Here is a 12274-nt window from a genome sequence, read left to right on the forward strand (position 1 = left end):
TCCTTAAGAAGATTTTCTCCTGTTCCCAGATAAAGGAGACTTGGTTTCCAAATCAGATTAGGCCCTGGGCACATAATTAAACGTTATTGCAGCTGCAGACTGTGACCGACAGTGTGAGAACCGCTCACAATTAGTGGCGAGAAATTTTTGCCTTGAAAAATCTGTAATTCCACGTTTGCCAACGATGGCTGCTGGTTTTAAGCAGCGAATGCTGGAGCAGCCGGGCATGGGCTGAACTTTTATGTATCGGTGAAGCGGAACACGTTCAAAGTAGTTTGTGAACCTCACAGGAAAGAGACTAATTAAGAGTGAGCGGCTGCGTGTGAGGTTTTTCTGTATCTGCTTGGAGCGTTATTTAGTTCGCGTTGTGCAGGGCAGCCTTGCAGTCACTCTTCTGAAACCGTCGAGCACAGACTTGTGGGTCTTGAGGGACGTTAAAAACTGGACAAGCAGTGACAGAAAGTACTGAGAGAAGCTCAGAGTGAAGCTGAGGCGTGAAGGGATGCCCCGATACCAAATGTTCTCATCCCATTCGTGGTGGATCTGTGTGTGAAAGCAGAACCTGATGTGGAAGGACGGGCACGGTGCTTGCTGTGTATCCTTCCCTCATCCGTGAGGGAAGGCTGGTGGGATGTAAGAGGTTCAGGGCTTTCCCTGCAGAGTAATCTGCGAGCCTGATTTCCCTTTGTGGGGCATGGTGCTGCATCTTGTCTGGTCAGGTTGTGGGCTCCTCGCTGCTGAGGCCTTTCCTCCCCATGTGCCTCATCGAATTTCAGCTTATGTTTTAAAAATAAGGGAGGAAAAGTCATCTCTGAGAGTTTTCACCACTTGTAAGCTTTCTCATGAAGGAGAAAAGCACGACACCGAAGCAATGGTAATCTGATACTTTATTTCACTAGTCTGTGGATTTCCCATCTGTCTTCTTTACAGGTACAAGCAAGATAATTCAGTTCAGCTCCTGGCAAAGATGTCACTCTCCAAAAGGGAATTGGATGAGCTGAAACCATGGATTGAGAAGACGGTGAAGCGAGTCCTGGGGTTCTCAGAGCCCACCGTGGTCACCGCAGCGCTGAACTGCGTCGGGAAGGGCATGGACAAAAAGAAAGCAGCCGGTATGTCCCGCCGGCTCCAACCCTGACCCTGCTGCTCTTCATAGAGGTGGTCAGACACCTTGACGGAGAAAATAAGTGCATGCAAATCCTCATATAGCCTTGAAATAGCCTCAAATCAGATTTAAACTCGCTCCTTCTATTCCCGGAAGACCAACCTACTGCTGGTGGCGCTGGGCTGCATGGCAGGTCACGGTTTTGTTGCCAGTGGTGGCTGGCAGTGTCTGGGGGGCGAATGCCATCCTTGCAGGTGTGAAATGTGGTTCGCGTTGAGCTAGTTTTATAAAAACTAGCAAAACCCCCCAAACCTGGAAGCTCTCGAGTGTACATGCAGGTGTACATGCAGCGGTGATTCTGATTCAGCCTCGATGAGGCAGAGGTGGGTGCGTGCAAATCCACGCAGACAGGTGAGACACACTCAAAAGCCTTGGAATGTGTTACAAAACCCGAGGAAGTAAAAATTGATTTAAGGCCTCTTTTTCTAAAGGAATTGAAAATGATAATTTAACCCTGTGGCTTTTTTCTTTGACCATTAGAGTCCTAATTTTTTTCTAGTCAAGGCCTTAATCCTTTGGAATTTAAAGCTCCTGCCAACAGGATCTACAGATCCCAGAGGCCTCTGAAGCCCAGGTGACAGGCCCCACTGTGTTAGTAGGGTTGAATCCACCTTTAAATAAGTGTTTTTCAGCTTCGCAGAAGTCTCTGCAAATTCTCTGTTCTCCTGCCCATCCCAAGCAGTGAATTCTGAATTTACACAACTCTTTTTCCAGACCACCTCAAACCCTTTCTCGATGATTCTACCCTGCGATTTGTGGACAAGCTTTTTGAAGCAGTGGAGGAAGGCCGAAGCTCCAGGCACTCCAAATCCAACAGTGACCGGAACCGGAAGCGAGAGCTGAAGGTGATTATTGATTGTATTTGTTTTGGTTGTTTTGGTTTTGTTTTTTTTTTTCTGTGGTTTGGTGGCCGTGGAGGCAGCACTGGTACTCTGCCACACTTTCCTCTTCCAGAGAGGTACATCTCGTAATGCTTAAAGTTCAAGAGAAAAGACTCTTCTCCATGATGAAGTGTGTGAGCCTTTACCTTTCGGTTCTCTTTACCTTCAGACGAGGTAGCGCCATGCTCTCCTTGGTGGCGGCCGAGGTGGACGCTTGGGCCTTTGATTTCTTTAATGATCTCTGCTAGGCTTGTGCAACGGAGTAACTTCACAGGGCTCCATCTCTCTGTTTTCTTTCATACTCCTTACCATTGCATTGGCAGTGCTGTGTTTTCACTGGGAGCCTGGAGTAGGTGCTCCCAGCTCCCACCAGCTTCCTGTTGCTCTTCCTCACCCAGACGAGCCGCGTTTCACTCTGCCGGCCGGCTTTCCCTGTCGGCGAGTGAGTGGGGCTCTGTGGTGGGTGATCTGATGGGGTTTCATTCTCTTTTTTTTTGATCCGGAATCAACAGAGGGTGATTTTTTGACAGCCCTTGTCGTAGCACAAGGTTAATTACAGCAGGGATTTAATAGCTCTCTGGTGTTTCTCCCATCTAACACTTGTCTGGGATGGTGGAAGTCTTGTGCATCCAAACCTGTTTTCACCTCCTTTCTTCTCTTGAAGACTTTACTCGCCATCTTCTGGAATTGCATTTTTTCCAGCACTTGCATACCGAGTTTAAAAGGGGCTACTCTCCGTGCTGCTGCCCGCTTACAAAGTAAGTTTCCTTTCACTTTTTCTGAGGTTCCTATTTTATGGCAATCTGTGTTTCTCTGTGACAGTTTTAGTCAGCACTTAACCTCAGCGAGCTAGAATAATCCTGGTCAGGATTTGGATCTCTTCAGGTGTGTTGGGAGACAGCTGCCTCCACTCCCTATTTGCTCTTAGAAACTTGCTTTTTCTCTCACTGTCTGGTTGAGGCTTTAAGCAGCGCCAGAAAAGGTCTCCTCCCAGTCCGGGTACCTTCACTGTTTAACAAATGGTGCGTTAAAATGGCTTCCATTCTGCAGAGCTGGTACAGCCTGAGGAGCAGCGGTGCAAGCTAATTTACTGATCTGGAGAGGTTTGGGTTCACGTGTCCCAGCCCCCTGAGAGCGGTAGTAGCTTAAAAAGGACCTCAGTCTTCTGCAGCTTTCTTGCTCGCAACTGAGGTGCCGATAAGCATCTTTCAAGTATTTCTGTGCTGCAGTTCTACTTTAAATTGGGTATTGGGCTGGTATAACCGCGGGGCTGTTAGAAAGTAAGGTTTCGGCTAGGCTGGTGGATCCCAGCTGCTCCCCTCGGCCCTCTTGGGGAAATGGCAGAGAGAGAGGGGGAAGTTGTCAGTCCCATCGCACCTTGGTGCTTTGTGGTGGCAGGATCGCAGGCTGCAGCCTGGCGGAGTGATTCTTGCAGCTCGGTGTCGCAGCTAACGTGTGTGGATCCCCCTGTCTTCACAAGTTGAATTCAGATTCACCTGTTCTTGTGCCCATCTTCAGGCTGTCTCATCCCCTCATCTTCCTTGTGGCTGTGGCCAGTGCACTGCAGGACAGGGTGAGGGGAGGGAGCAGGATCCTGTTGCAGACTGGATCTCGTGCTGGCAGAGCGGAGCAGGGATGAGACCGGCTGTGGAGTAGGTGATTCTTCTCCGGTGGATTGTCTGCTGGGCTGTCTGGTGTGACCTCAGATGGCTGATGGTGTTCTTTGCTTCCCAGCTAACCCAAAAGCAGGGCTGGGAAGCGGCAGAGCAGACCTGTCCTCTTCTTTTGGCACCTGGCACAGGGACAGGCGTCCCGCCTGCCAAATCGTCTACTCCTCTCTCCGCGATTAACTTTCTTGGAGGTCCTCCATCAAGGTCTAGACCTGTCCTGACCCTGCTGTAACACGAGATGGTCTGGTGAGGTTGTCAGATCATGGCCATACTTGCAGACTGACTTCCCCCCGCCCTGCCACCCCAGTGCGGGTTTCAGAGTTGAATTTGTACTTGCACACTTAGATCTTGTAGCAAGGAGCAGTGGATTAATTCAGAATGCTACTTACTGGTCACGTTAGCTGTCTTCCAACGCGCTGCCTGGCCTGCCTTCTCTCTCCTTGGTTAACTCTTGTGGGGTAGGTCATTACTTGGGAAGTTTCAGGAACTAAAACGTAATGGTTTACACACTTTATACTATGGGCAAGTCCTTTCTCTTGAACTTGTAGGTTTTCCAAGAAGTACCTGTGTCTGGATGAGGAAGTGTCCTTGTAGAATATGAACCGTTATAGTGAAGAAGGGATTGCAACTAACGCTTACAACCGGTGTGTATATTTTCTTTTTGAATAACACCTTGACACACACACACTACAGTTAACACGGTCACGTGGACAAATCCAGTTTACACTAGTACACAAACCAGGCACTGATTAGATGAAATCCATGGCCGCAGACTCGCAAGCTGGGGCGTGCTTGAACAGAGCTCTATCTAAAGCACACCTCGCCTTTTGTTTTGTGACCCTCACGCTGCATGCGAGTCCATCAGCGTGGTCATTGCTCCGCCCGCTCTCCGAGCTGCGCTTCTCCAGAGCGGCTCAGTCTTTGGATCCGAGCTGGAATCAGCTGGGTCGGAGCATGAGGGAATGCCACAGATGTCACAACCCACCCTGGGTCTGGCGCTGCATCCTCCTTTTGGGGAGGACATGGTAGAACAGTGCAGCTTCCTTCACCAAACCCTCTGAAGTTGGCGGAAGACCTGGAAACCATTTTAGCCCAGTCAGGTCAGCTTGTGGGCAGGCTTTTTCCATCTCTCCGGGTAGCTCAGTGAGATGTTAAATCTCCTCAGTGCCGAAAAACTTTTGACTTCCTGAGGGAATGATGGTGGCTTTTACACAGACACATCCCTGTGATGTCTCCTGTCCTTCATGCTCTTGCATGGATCATCATTGATACTTCTCTGGTGGGGGATCAGGGCAGAGGCTTCATGCGGGATTACCAGTAGATCAGCCTGTGAGTGCCACCCTGGAAACTTTGAACCACAATGCAGTGCTGACCGTACAGTGCTGGATCTGATCCGCATCGTGGTTTCTCATCTTAAAACATTAGCTGTGAGGAGAACTCTTTATTTTTAACCAGAGTTTTCGCCTTCTCTCCTTTTACATTAGGATGTGTTTGGTGATGACTCTGAGGTATCCAAGGAATCTTCCGGCGTCAAGAAACGGCGCATACCACGATTCGAGGAGGTTGAGGATGAGCCTGAGGTCATTCCAGGCCCGCCGTCAGAGAGCCCTGGGATGCTCACCAAGCTACAGGTCAGTCTAACTAGGCTGTGTTACATGAGCTCTGCCCCAGAACAGAGCTGCCCCTACCTGAGATCTTGAATCCCAACACGGTTTAGCGTTTACTTTATCTTCATATCACAAGCCAAGCAAGCAAACAGCAAGTTGCTTTTGACCGTCCTTTGTTTGCTGCCATCATTGCCTGTGTTCACTTCACAAGGCTCACTGCCGCTTGTATGTTAGCCTAACAATAATGTGAAACGTTCGAGAGAGGAAAGTTTGGATGTTCTCTTTGCGTAAACTCGAGTAAATGGTCTTGGTAAGAGTGCCTGCACTGTTAGATTCCTTCTCTACAGCTGGAGGTTGTTGATTAGAGCAGTTTGATACAATTCTGTTCTCACTAAGCTGGCTTGCGTGCATTTGCTGCTGTAAAAGGGTGCTGAGGACCCTTTCTCCCCTTCTGATAGAGGGAAGAAAAATTCACTGTCCGATTTTTTTTTTTTCTTTCCACAGATCAAACAGATGATGGAGGCAGCCACACGGCAGATTGAAGAGAGGAAAAAGCAGCTGAGTTTCATCAGTCCTCCAACACCACAGGTACCTGCCGAAAGCAACAGGGAAATCCCGTGGTCCCTGTTTCAGCTATGATATGTTGACTTAGGTGTGCTGGAACAGGCACGTTACAAAACTTTCTTCTCTGTCAACAGGCAAAAATTTCTTCTTCATCCCAATCGGAACGTCTCCCCATCGGCAACACGATCCAGCCCTCCCAGGCAGCCACGTTCATGAACGATGCCATTGAGAAGGCCAGGAAAGCTGCGGAGCTGCAGGCCCGAATCCAGGCTCAACTGGCCTTGAAACCAGGGCTCATCGGCAACGCCAACATGGTGGGGCTGGCCAACCTGCATGCCATGGGGATTGCACCGCCGTGAGTACCTCCCCTTTGCTGAGCACTGTGTGATCCTGACGAGCGTAATGCCAGAATGCCAATGGAGGATCTGAGCAAGGGTTTCTCCAGCGCACTTGGTTCCTTAGCAGTGGCCTTAACGGCTCCTGAAGGAATAAATTTTATATAAAAGAGGTGAAATGGAGGTTACTGCTTCCTTGGGTGAGACTCCCAACTTCTGCACGCGAGATCTGAGACCTTTCTGGCGACACAGATGAGATTTAACGTTCTGAGGAGGACTTTAGCAAGTCGTGGGCTGCTTTGGTGCTTACCGTGAAAACAAGGCTCACATTTCCTTTAAATTAATGCCGTACTTGCATTTTAATGCAATGTGTCTTGTCTTGCTACCAGGAAAGTGGAGCTGAAGGATCAGACAAAGCCTACACCACTGATCTTGGATGAGCAAGGCCGAACTGTTGATGCGACTGGTAAAGAGATTGAGTTGACTCACCGCATGCCAACCCTAAAAGCAAACATCAGAGCTGTGAAGAGAGAGCAGTTCAAACAGCAGCTTAAAGAAAAACCCTCGGAAGATATGGAGTCGAACACTTACTTTGACCCCCGGGTCTCCATAACCCCAGCCCAGCGTCAGAAACGCACCTTTAAGTTCCATGAAAAAGGCAAATTTGAGAAAATTGCCCAGAGGTTGCGAACGAAGGTATTTGAGGTCTTGCCATGCTAACTGACAGCACAGAAGTGAGGGTTTGGTTCGGGATGGGAGTTGATCCTCCTCTCCTGGGATGTGAAGGGATGCTGTGTTGGCTTTGACTAAGAAGCTTTTCAGTAAAGTCACCTGGAACATTTCTGTCAACACCATCCTTGTTGGAAAGGCAGGCATCCAGATTAGAACTTGTGTGGAAAGCATTTCCTTACAGCTGTCTTCTCTTGATGAAAGAAAAAATCTTTTCTTTTGGAGAGAAGTTTGGAAATTCCCAAGAGAATAAATAATTTTCTGTCTGAGTGTTCTTTCTGCGGAAGTAATCACCCTAGAGGTGGAGATTTAAAGGAATCTTGGTAAAATGCCCAAGTTCTTGGGGAGAAGGGGAGAGAAGAGCTTCATTAGACAGAAAAGTGCAGGGATACGATGCCTAGGGAGACATGCCTTTGGGATCGTTCCATGCTCCTAGAAGGCTCAGTAATAAGACCAGATTTTTGGCAGGTTTGTGAACTTCTGCAAAAGCGGTCTGCCATCATATGCTGTGTGGTTTCTTCTGCAGTCTGCTTCAGACTGTGTTTTAAAAAAATACATATATATAAATCAGCAGGTGCATACGTACTGTGGTTTTCCTGAAGGTTGTGCTATTTTGGAATGACCTTTATGTGCCATTTTCCTCTCCTTGTTCTCAGGCTCAACTAGAAAAACTGCAGGCAGAGATTTCGCAGGCTGCCAGGAAGACAGGAATACACACTTCCACCAAGTTGGCTCTTATTACCCCAAAGAAGGAGCTGAAAGAGGGGGAGGTCCCGGAGATAGAGTGGTGGGACTCCTACATCATCCCTAACGGCCTTGACTTGTAAGTAGTTTACTTGCCAGTTTTTGATTGATGTACCGCAGGAGGAAACTGAGGGGGTAACATGGTGGTCTGTAGAGCGCTTGGGTAAATCAGGCCAGACGTAGCTGCTTGAGCTATTGAATTCCACCTCCCTCGTCTCCAAGATCCAGGTGAGCACGAGGTTTTCTCCCAAAATCTCTCTTAGGGCTGGTGGTAGGCAGCTGCCCTTCTCCCTTGTTGGAGCCAAGTGTTCCCCCAGCGACTGAGAAGGTGACTGCGACAGAGTTAGTGGGATTTTTTTGGCCCAAAGTTGATGGTGTGCTTTGGTGTTTTTTTCAAGCATGAATGTTCTGTACAAGTCCTGCTCATGGTAGAGTTGTGGGAAGCCTGCCTCCTAACCATGAAATGTGGGTGGATATCCCACTGGGGGAGACACCTATGCCTTAATATTACGTCACTGCGTGTCTCCTTCAGCACAACAAGATCTGGTCTATGCTTTGGGTAGGGATTTGTGTGTGTCGCGTACCCAGCACAGCTGGCCCACGGGAGGTGTTACATTTTTTTTGCATGGCTTGTGTTTAAGGGAACACAGGAATTCAGGCTGGGAGTTTTGCAATGACACCCAACTCTCTCCTTTCTAGAAAAGGTGGAACGTCTTCAAAGAGAGACGAGTACTTTGGGATAACAAACCTCGTGGAGCACCCAGCACAGCTCAGCCCACCAGGTACTGCCCCAGTTTTGGTCGATTTTGCTGTTAAACCAGACACAAAATACTCCAAGCGGCTGGCGCTTGGTGGGGTGAACCAGCATGCGAGCCCCTACTTGTAGCACTGCAGCCCAGCGTCTCACGTCCCTGTGAGGAGAAGAAATTGTGCAAAGATAAGTCTGAACGCTCTGCGAAGATAGCCGAAATTGGGAGGGAGAGTCTCTGCCCTGTTTTTGGAAACTTGATGTAAAACCTGTAGTGGTTACCAGTAGCTTGCTTACCTATTGCTGACCTGCTCGCTGGGGTAGCAGTGCGGACACGAGCTCCTCATCTCCATCAGGTTGGTTTTGACCTTCTTGCCCTGAAGAAGGGACATAAAATAATCATAGAGCATTTTACTTTTCAGTAAAATCAAAAAATAGCCAAACCCCATTTTCCTGGTTCCGTGTTTGGTGCAAACACCCTGCAGCACTGCAGAGGTCGGTTTGTTGATAAAATGTGGATATAACGGAGCGTGGTATGGGCGTATCCCTCAGTAACAGTTGCAGGCAGTATTTTCTCTTGCTTCTTCAGAAGCAGATTTATGTTTTATCTTGCCTCGTTTCTCTTCCCAGTGGACAGTGACACACCGGTGACCCTGGGTGTTTATTTAACTAAGAAAGAGCAGAAGAAATTACGGCGACAGACTCGGAGAGAAGCCCAGAAGGAGCTGCAAGAGAAAGTCAGGCTGGGCCTAATGCCACCGCCGGAGCCCAAAGGTAAATGCTGGCTACGGTGGGCAGGCTGCCAGCAGAGCTCTGGGCTAACGCCCATCAAACCAGCAGCCCCGCGGCAAGCGTGGACGTGGTTGGGAATGCTGCAGGCGGCAAACAGGATTGCACGGGTCTGTGTATAGGTGTGATCCGATACCTAGCCGTACAGTCAGTTTATGAGCCTGCAAGCGTGCCTGGTGTTTCTGTGCTTTACCATTACGACAAACCGGTGTCCAACAGGAGCCTCTCACAGCTCCTCTCCCCTTTCCCTTGCAGTAAGAATTTCAAACTTGATGCGAGTACTGGGGACGGAAGCTGTTCAGGACCCAACAAAAGTCGAAGCTCATGTTAGAGCGCAGATGGCAAAGAGACAGAAGTAGGTGGCACGTTGTACCTTTTTTTTTTTTTTGGTCATTTTTAGATGGATTTAGTGCTGGTGCTGTATTTGTTTGTAGGGAATGAAATCCTTGAACTGACACAGCAAAGCAGAAGCAGCGTGAGTTTGTGTGTTGCTCTTGTAGCTGCCTTGAATGACCCAGGGGGAGCTGGGTCTTGGTAATCAGCTCTTGCCACTGGAGAGTGGCCTCGTGTGTGATATTAAATGAGTTTCTTACCACGATGATGGTCGCTGTCGCAGTTGTTACTAATGAATGTTTTCAGGGGAGAGACTGAGGATGAATTGGACCGGTGACTGGATTTAAAAAGCCCACGTGCTTTTAATTAAAGCAGGTGCAGGCAGAAAGGTGGGCAGGAGTTGCAGCTGCTTTGGGATCTGTGGATTCTGTGCTTAGGAAGGATCCGTTTTGTTTCAGTGCCGTAACGGGTATGCCATAGGCTGTGTTTTGCTTATTGCTGCATCTGTCTTTGCATCCAGAGCTCACGAAGAAGCAAATGCTGCGAGAAAGCTCACAGCAGAACAGCGAAAAGCAAAGAAGGTTAAAAAGCTGAAAGAAGACGTTTCACAGGGAGTTCACATAGCTGTGTACAGGTGAGGGCTGGGCTGGGCGCTCTTGGTGGTGGTTCACCGTACATCTCTTTCTAAATACACCTGACAAATGCCTTGTAGAAACGCGCTGATGGAGAGGAGCAGCCTTCAGTAGCAGGACTGTGCACTTGCTCGTCATGTTTCCATCAAGCGTTAAAGAATCCTGGCCTGTAAAGAATCCACACTGTCCCAAAAAACGTGTCCATTAAATCTGTCCTTAACTCATCCTGTTACAGCTGAGCACTAAAAACTCATGTCAGGTTTGGAGTATTTCAGCTGGGATTGAAGTTTCTGATGAGGAGAACCATTTCCTAGCTGTCAGAGCTAACCTGGTAGATTGGTGCCCAGAAATCAGGAAACTTTCAAGATCTAAATGAAGTGAGATTGGGAAGGGACGGACACAGCTTCTCCTGAGTGGTCCGATAACGAACGTGCGTCATTTCTAGGTGTGGGTAAGGCCCCTGAGGAGCTGGAGGAGGAAATCCTGGGCCCAGTTGAGGCAGAGTAGGGAGCTCTTATGGCTGGTGATGATAGTTTTGTTTTTCTACAAACATTTGTGTTGTGTGTTTTAGTGTTTTGTTTTGTTTTTTTCATCCTATCCTTAGGGTCAGAAACTTGAGCAATCCAGCAAAAAAATTCAAAATTGAGGCAAACGCTGGCCAGCTGTACTTAACAGGCGTGGTGGTTTTACACAAAGATGTCAACGTGGTCGTCGTAGAAGGAGGTGAGGACTTCCGAGGCAGGCTTTTGGTCACTGCATAGCGTTCAAAAGCTTGCCTCCAGCAGAAATTACCGTGAAAATTGTTGACTGAGGGTTACAGAAGGACAAGGAAGTAAGGAAGCTGTTTGAAACTCCCTTAATTACGGCTCTAATGGGGTTAGCGCTGACTGCAGAGCGCACTGTAATCCAGTTAGAAAACCCAGCGCATTCAATATTGAAGGGATAAGCACTTGATTTGAATCCTTGATGTTCTGAGCAGATGCTTAGAGCGAGGAGAACCTCAGCGCTCGGTCTCCCGCGGTTCCTCGTGGTTTGCGCTGTTCTAAATAATTTTTGCAAGGCGTTGAAGAGCCTGTTTGGCAGGAGGAAATCCCGAGGTGGCCGAGAGCCGAGTGCTGTGCCAAAGGCTGCCGGAAAGGCTCGGCCACTCCGGGGGTGTTAGTGCTGGATTGGCCTGGCTGCACTTTTCTTGCTGTGCCTGGTCAGCCCGGTGCGCTGGGAAGTGTTTGTGGGTGTCATTTGGCTTCTGCTGCTTTTTAGAACCTCCTAAAAAATGAAGGTTAAAGGACTTGTGAATGTTGAGTCTCGATTCTTCCCCAGGCCCAAAAGCACAGAAGAAATTCAAACGTCTTATGCTTCATCGAATAAAATGGGATGAGCAAACATCGAACACAAAGGGAGAGGGTAAGCGTGAAACTGTGCACAGAGGGGTGGTGAAGCAGCGGTGGGGCTCCCCGTTCTTCCTATGCCTTCAGGACTAAATGGCTTTTATTGGTTGGGTTTTGTTGTTTGTTTCTTTTTTTTTTTTTTTCAGATGATGATGAGTCCGACGAGGAGTCCGTTAAGAAAACAAACAAATGCTCTCTGGTTTGGGAGGTGAGTTGTGGGTCTAGTTGAATACGGGGAGGGGGGGCTTAGGCTGGAGGGAAACGAGCCCCATCTGACAGCAGCTGAGGCAGAAGCGATGCTCTGAGGCTTTGAATCGGACGCGAACCCGCTGCTCTCTTTCTGTAGTGTTTCTTGGGCTGTGGCAGAACTGGGAGCGTCTCCCCCACACAGTGCTCCCCCAGTCATGCGTCAGCCTGAAAAAAAATGTTTATTCCCGGGTTCCCCGAGTCCCTTGGAGCTGCGTTTCCCGTGATTTTTCCCCCAGAGGTTGGTCGGAAAGCATCCATTTTCTCCTCCCCAGGGCACAGCGAAGGACCGCAGTTTTGGTGAAATGAAATTTAAGCAGTGCCCCACAGAGAACATGGCACGGGAGCACTTTAAGAAGCACGGTGCGGAGCACTACTGGGACCTGGCCCTCAGCGAGTCCGTGCTGGAGTCCACAGACTGAGGTGAGGGGGCCGCCACCGCC

General features: G+C 48.9%; 1 protein-coding gene across 1 annotated transcript; it reads left to right on the forward strand.

The window, feature by feature from the left end:
- Positions 1-935: 935 nt before the first annotated feature.
- On the forward strand, positions 936-12274 carry PRPF3 (pre-mRNA processing factor 3). The gene is made up of 15 exons (XM_009698369.1): positions 936-1112; positions 1880-2010; positions 5201-5347; positions 5828-5911; positions 6022-6242; positions 6612-6918; positions 7608-7774; positions 8395-8477; positions 9074-9217; positions 9488-9587; positions 10086-10199; positions 10802-10920; positions 11518-11601; positions 11732-11793; positions 12107-12274. The coding sequence occupies exons 1-15, from the start codon at positions 968-970 to the stop codon at positions 12251-12253; spliced, it is 2055 nt and encodes a 684-aa protein (XP_009696671.1). The 5' UTR covers positions 936-967; the 3' UTR covers positions 12254-12274.

This window comes from Cariama cristata, unplaced genomic scaffold (assembly GCF_000690535.1).
Source record: "Cariama cristata isolate BGI_N322 unplaced genomic scaffold, ASM69053v1 scaffold31684, whole genome shotgun sequence".
Taxonomy (NCBI): Eukaryota; Metazoa; Chordata; class Aves; order Cariamiformes; family Cariamidae; genus Cariama; species Cariama cristata.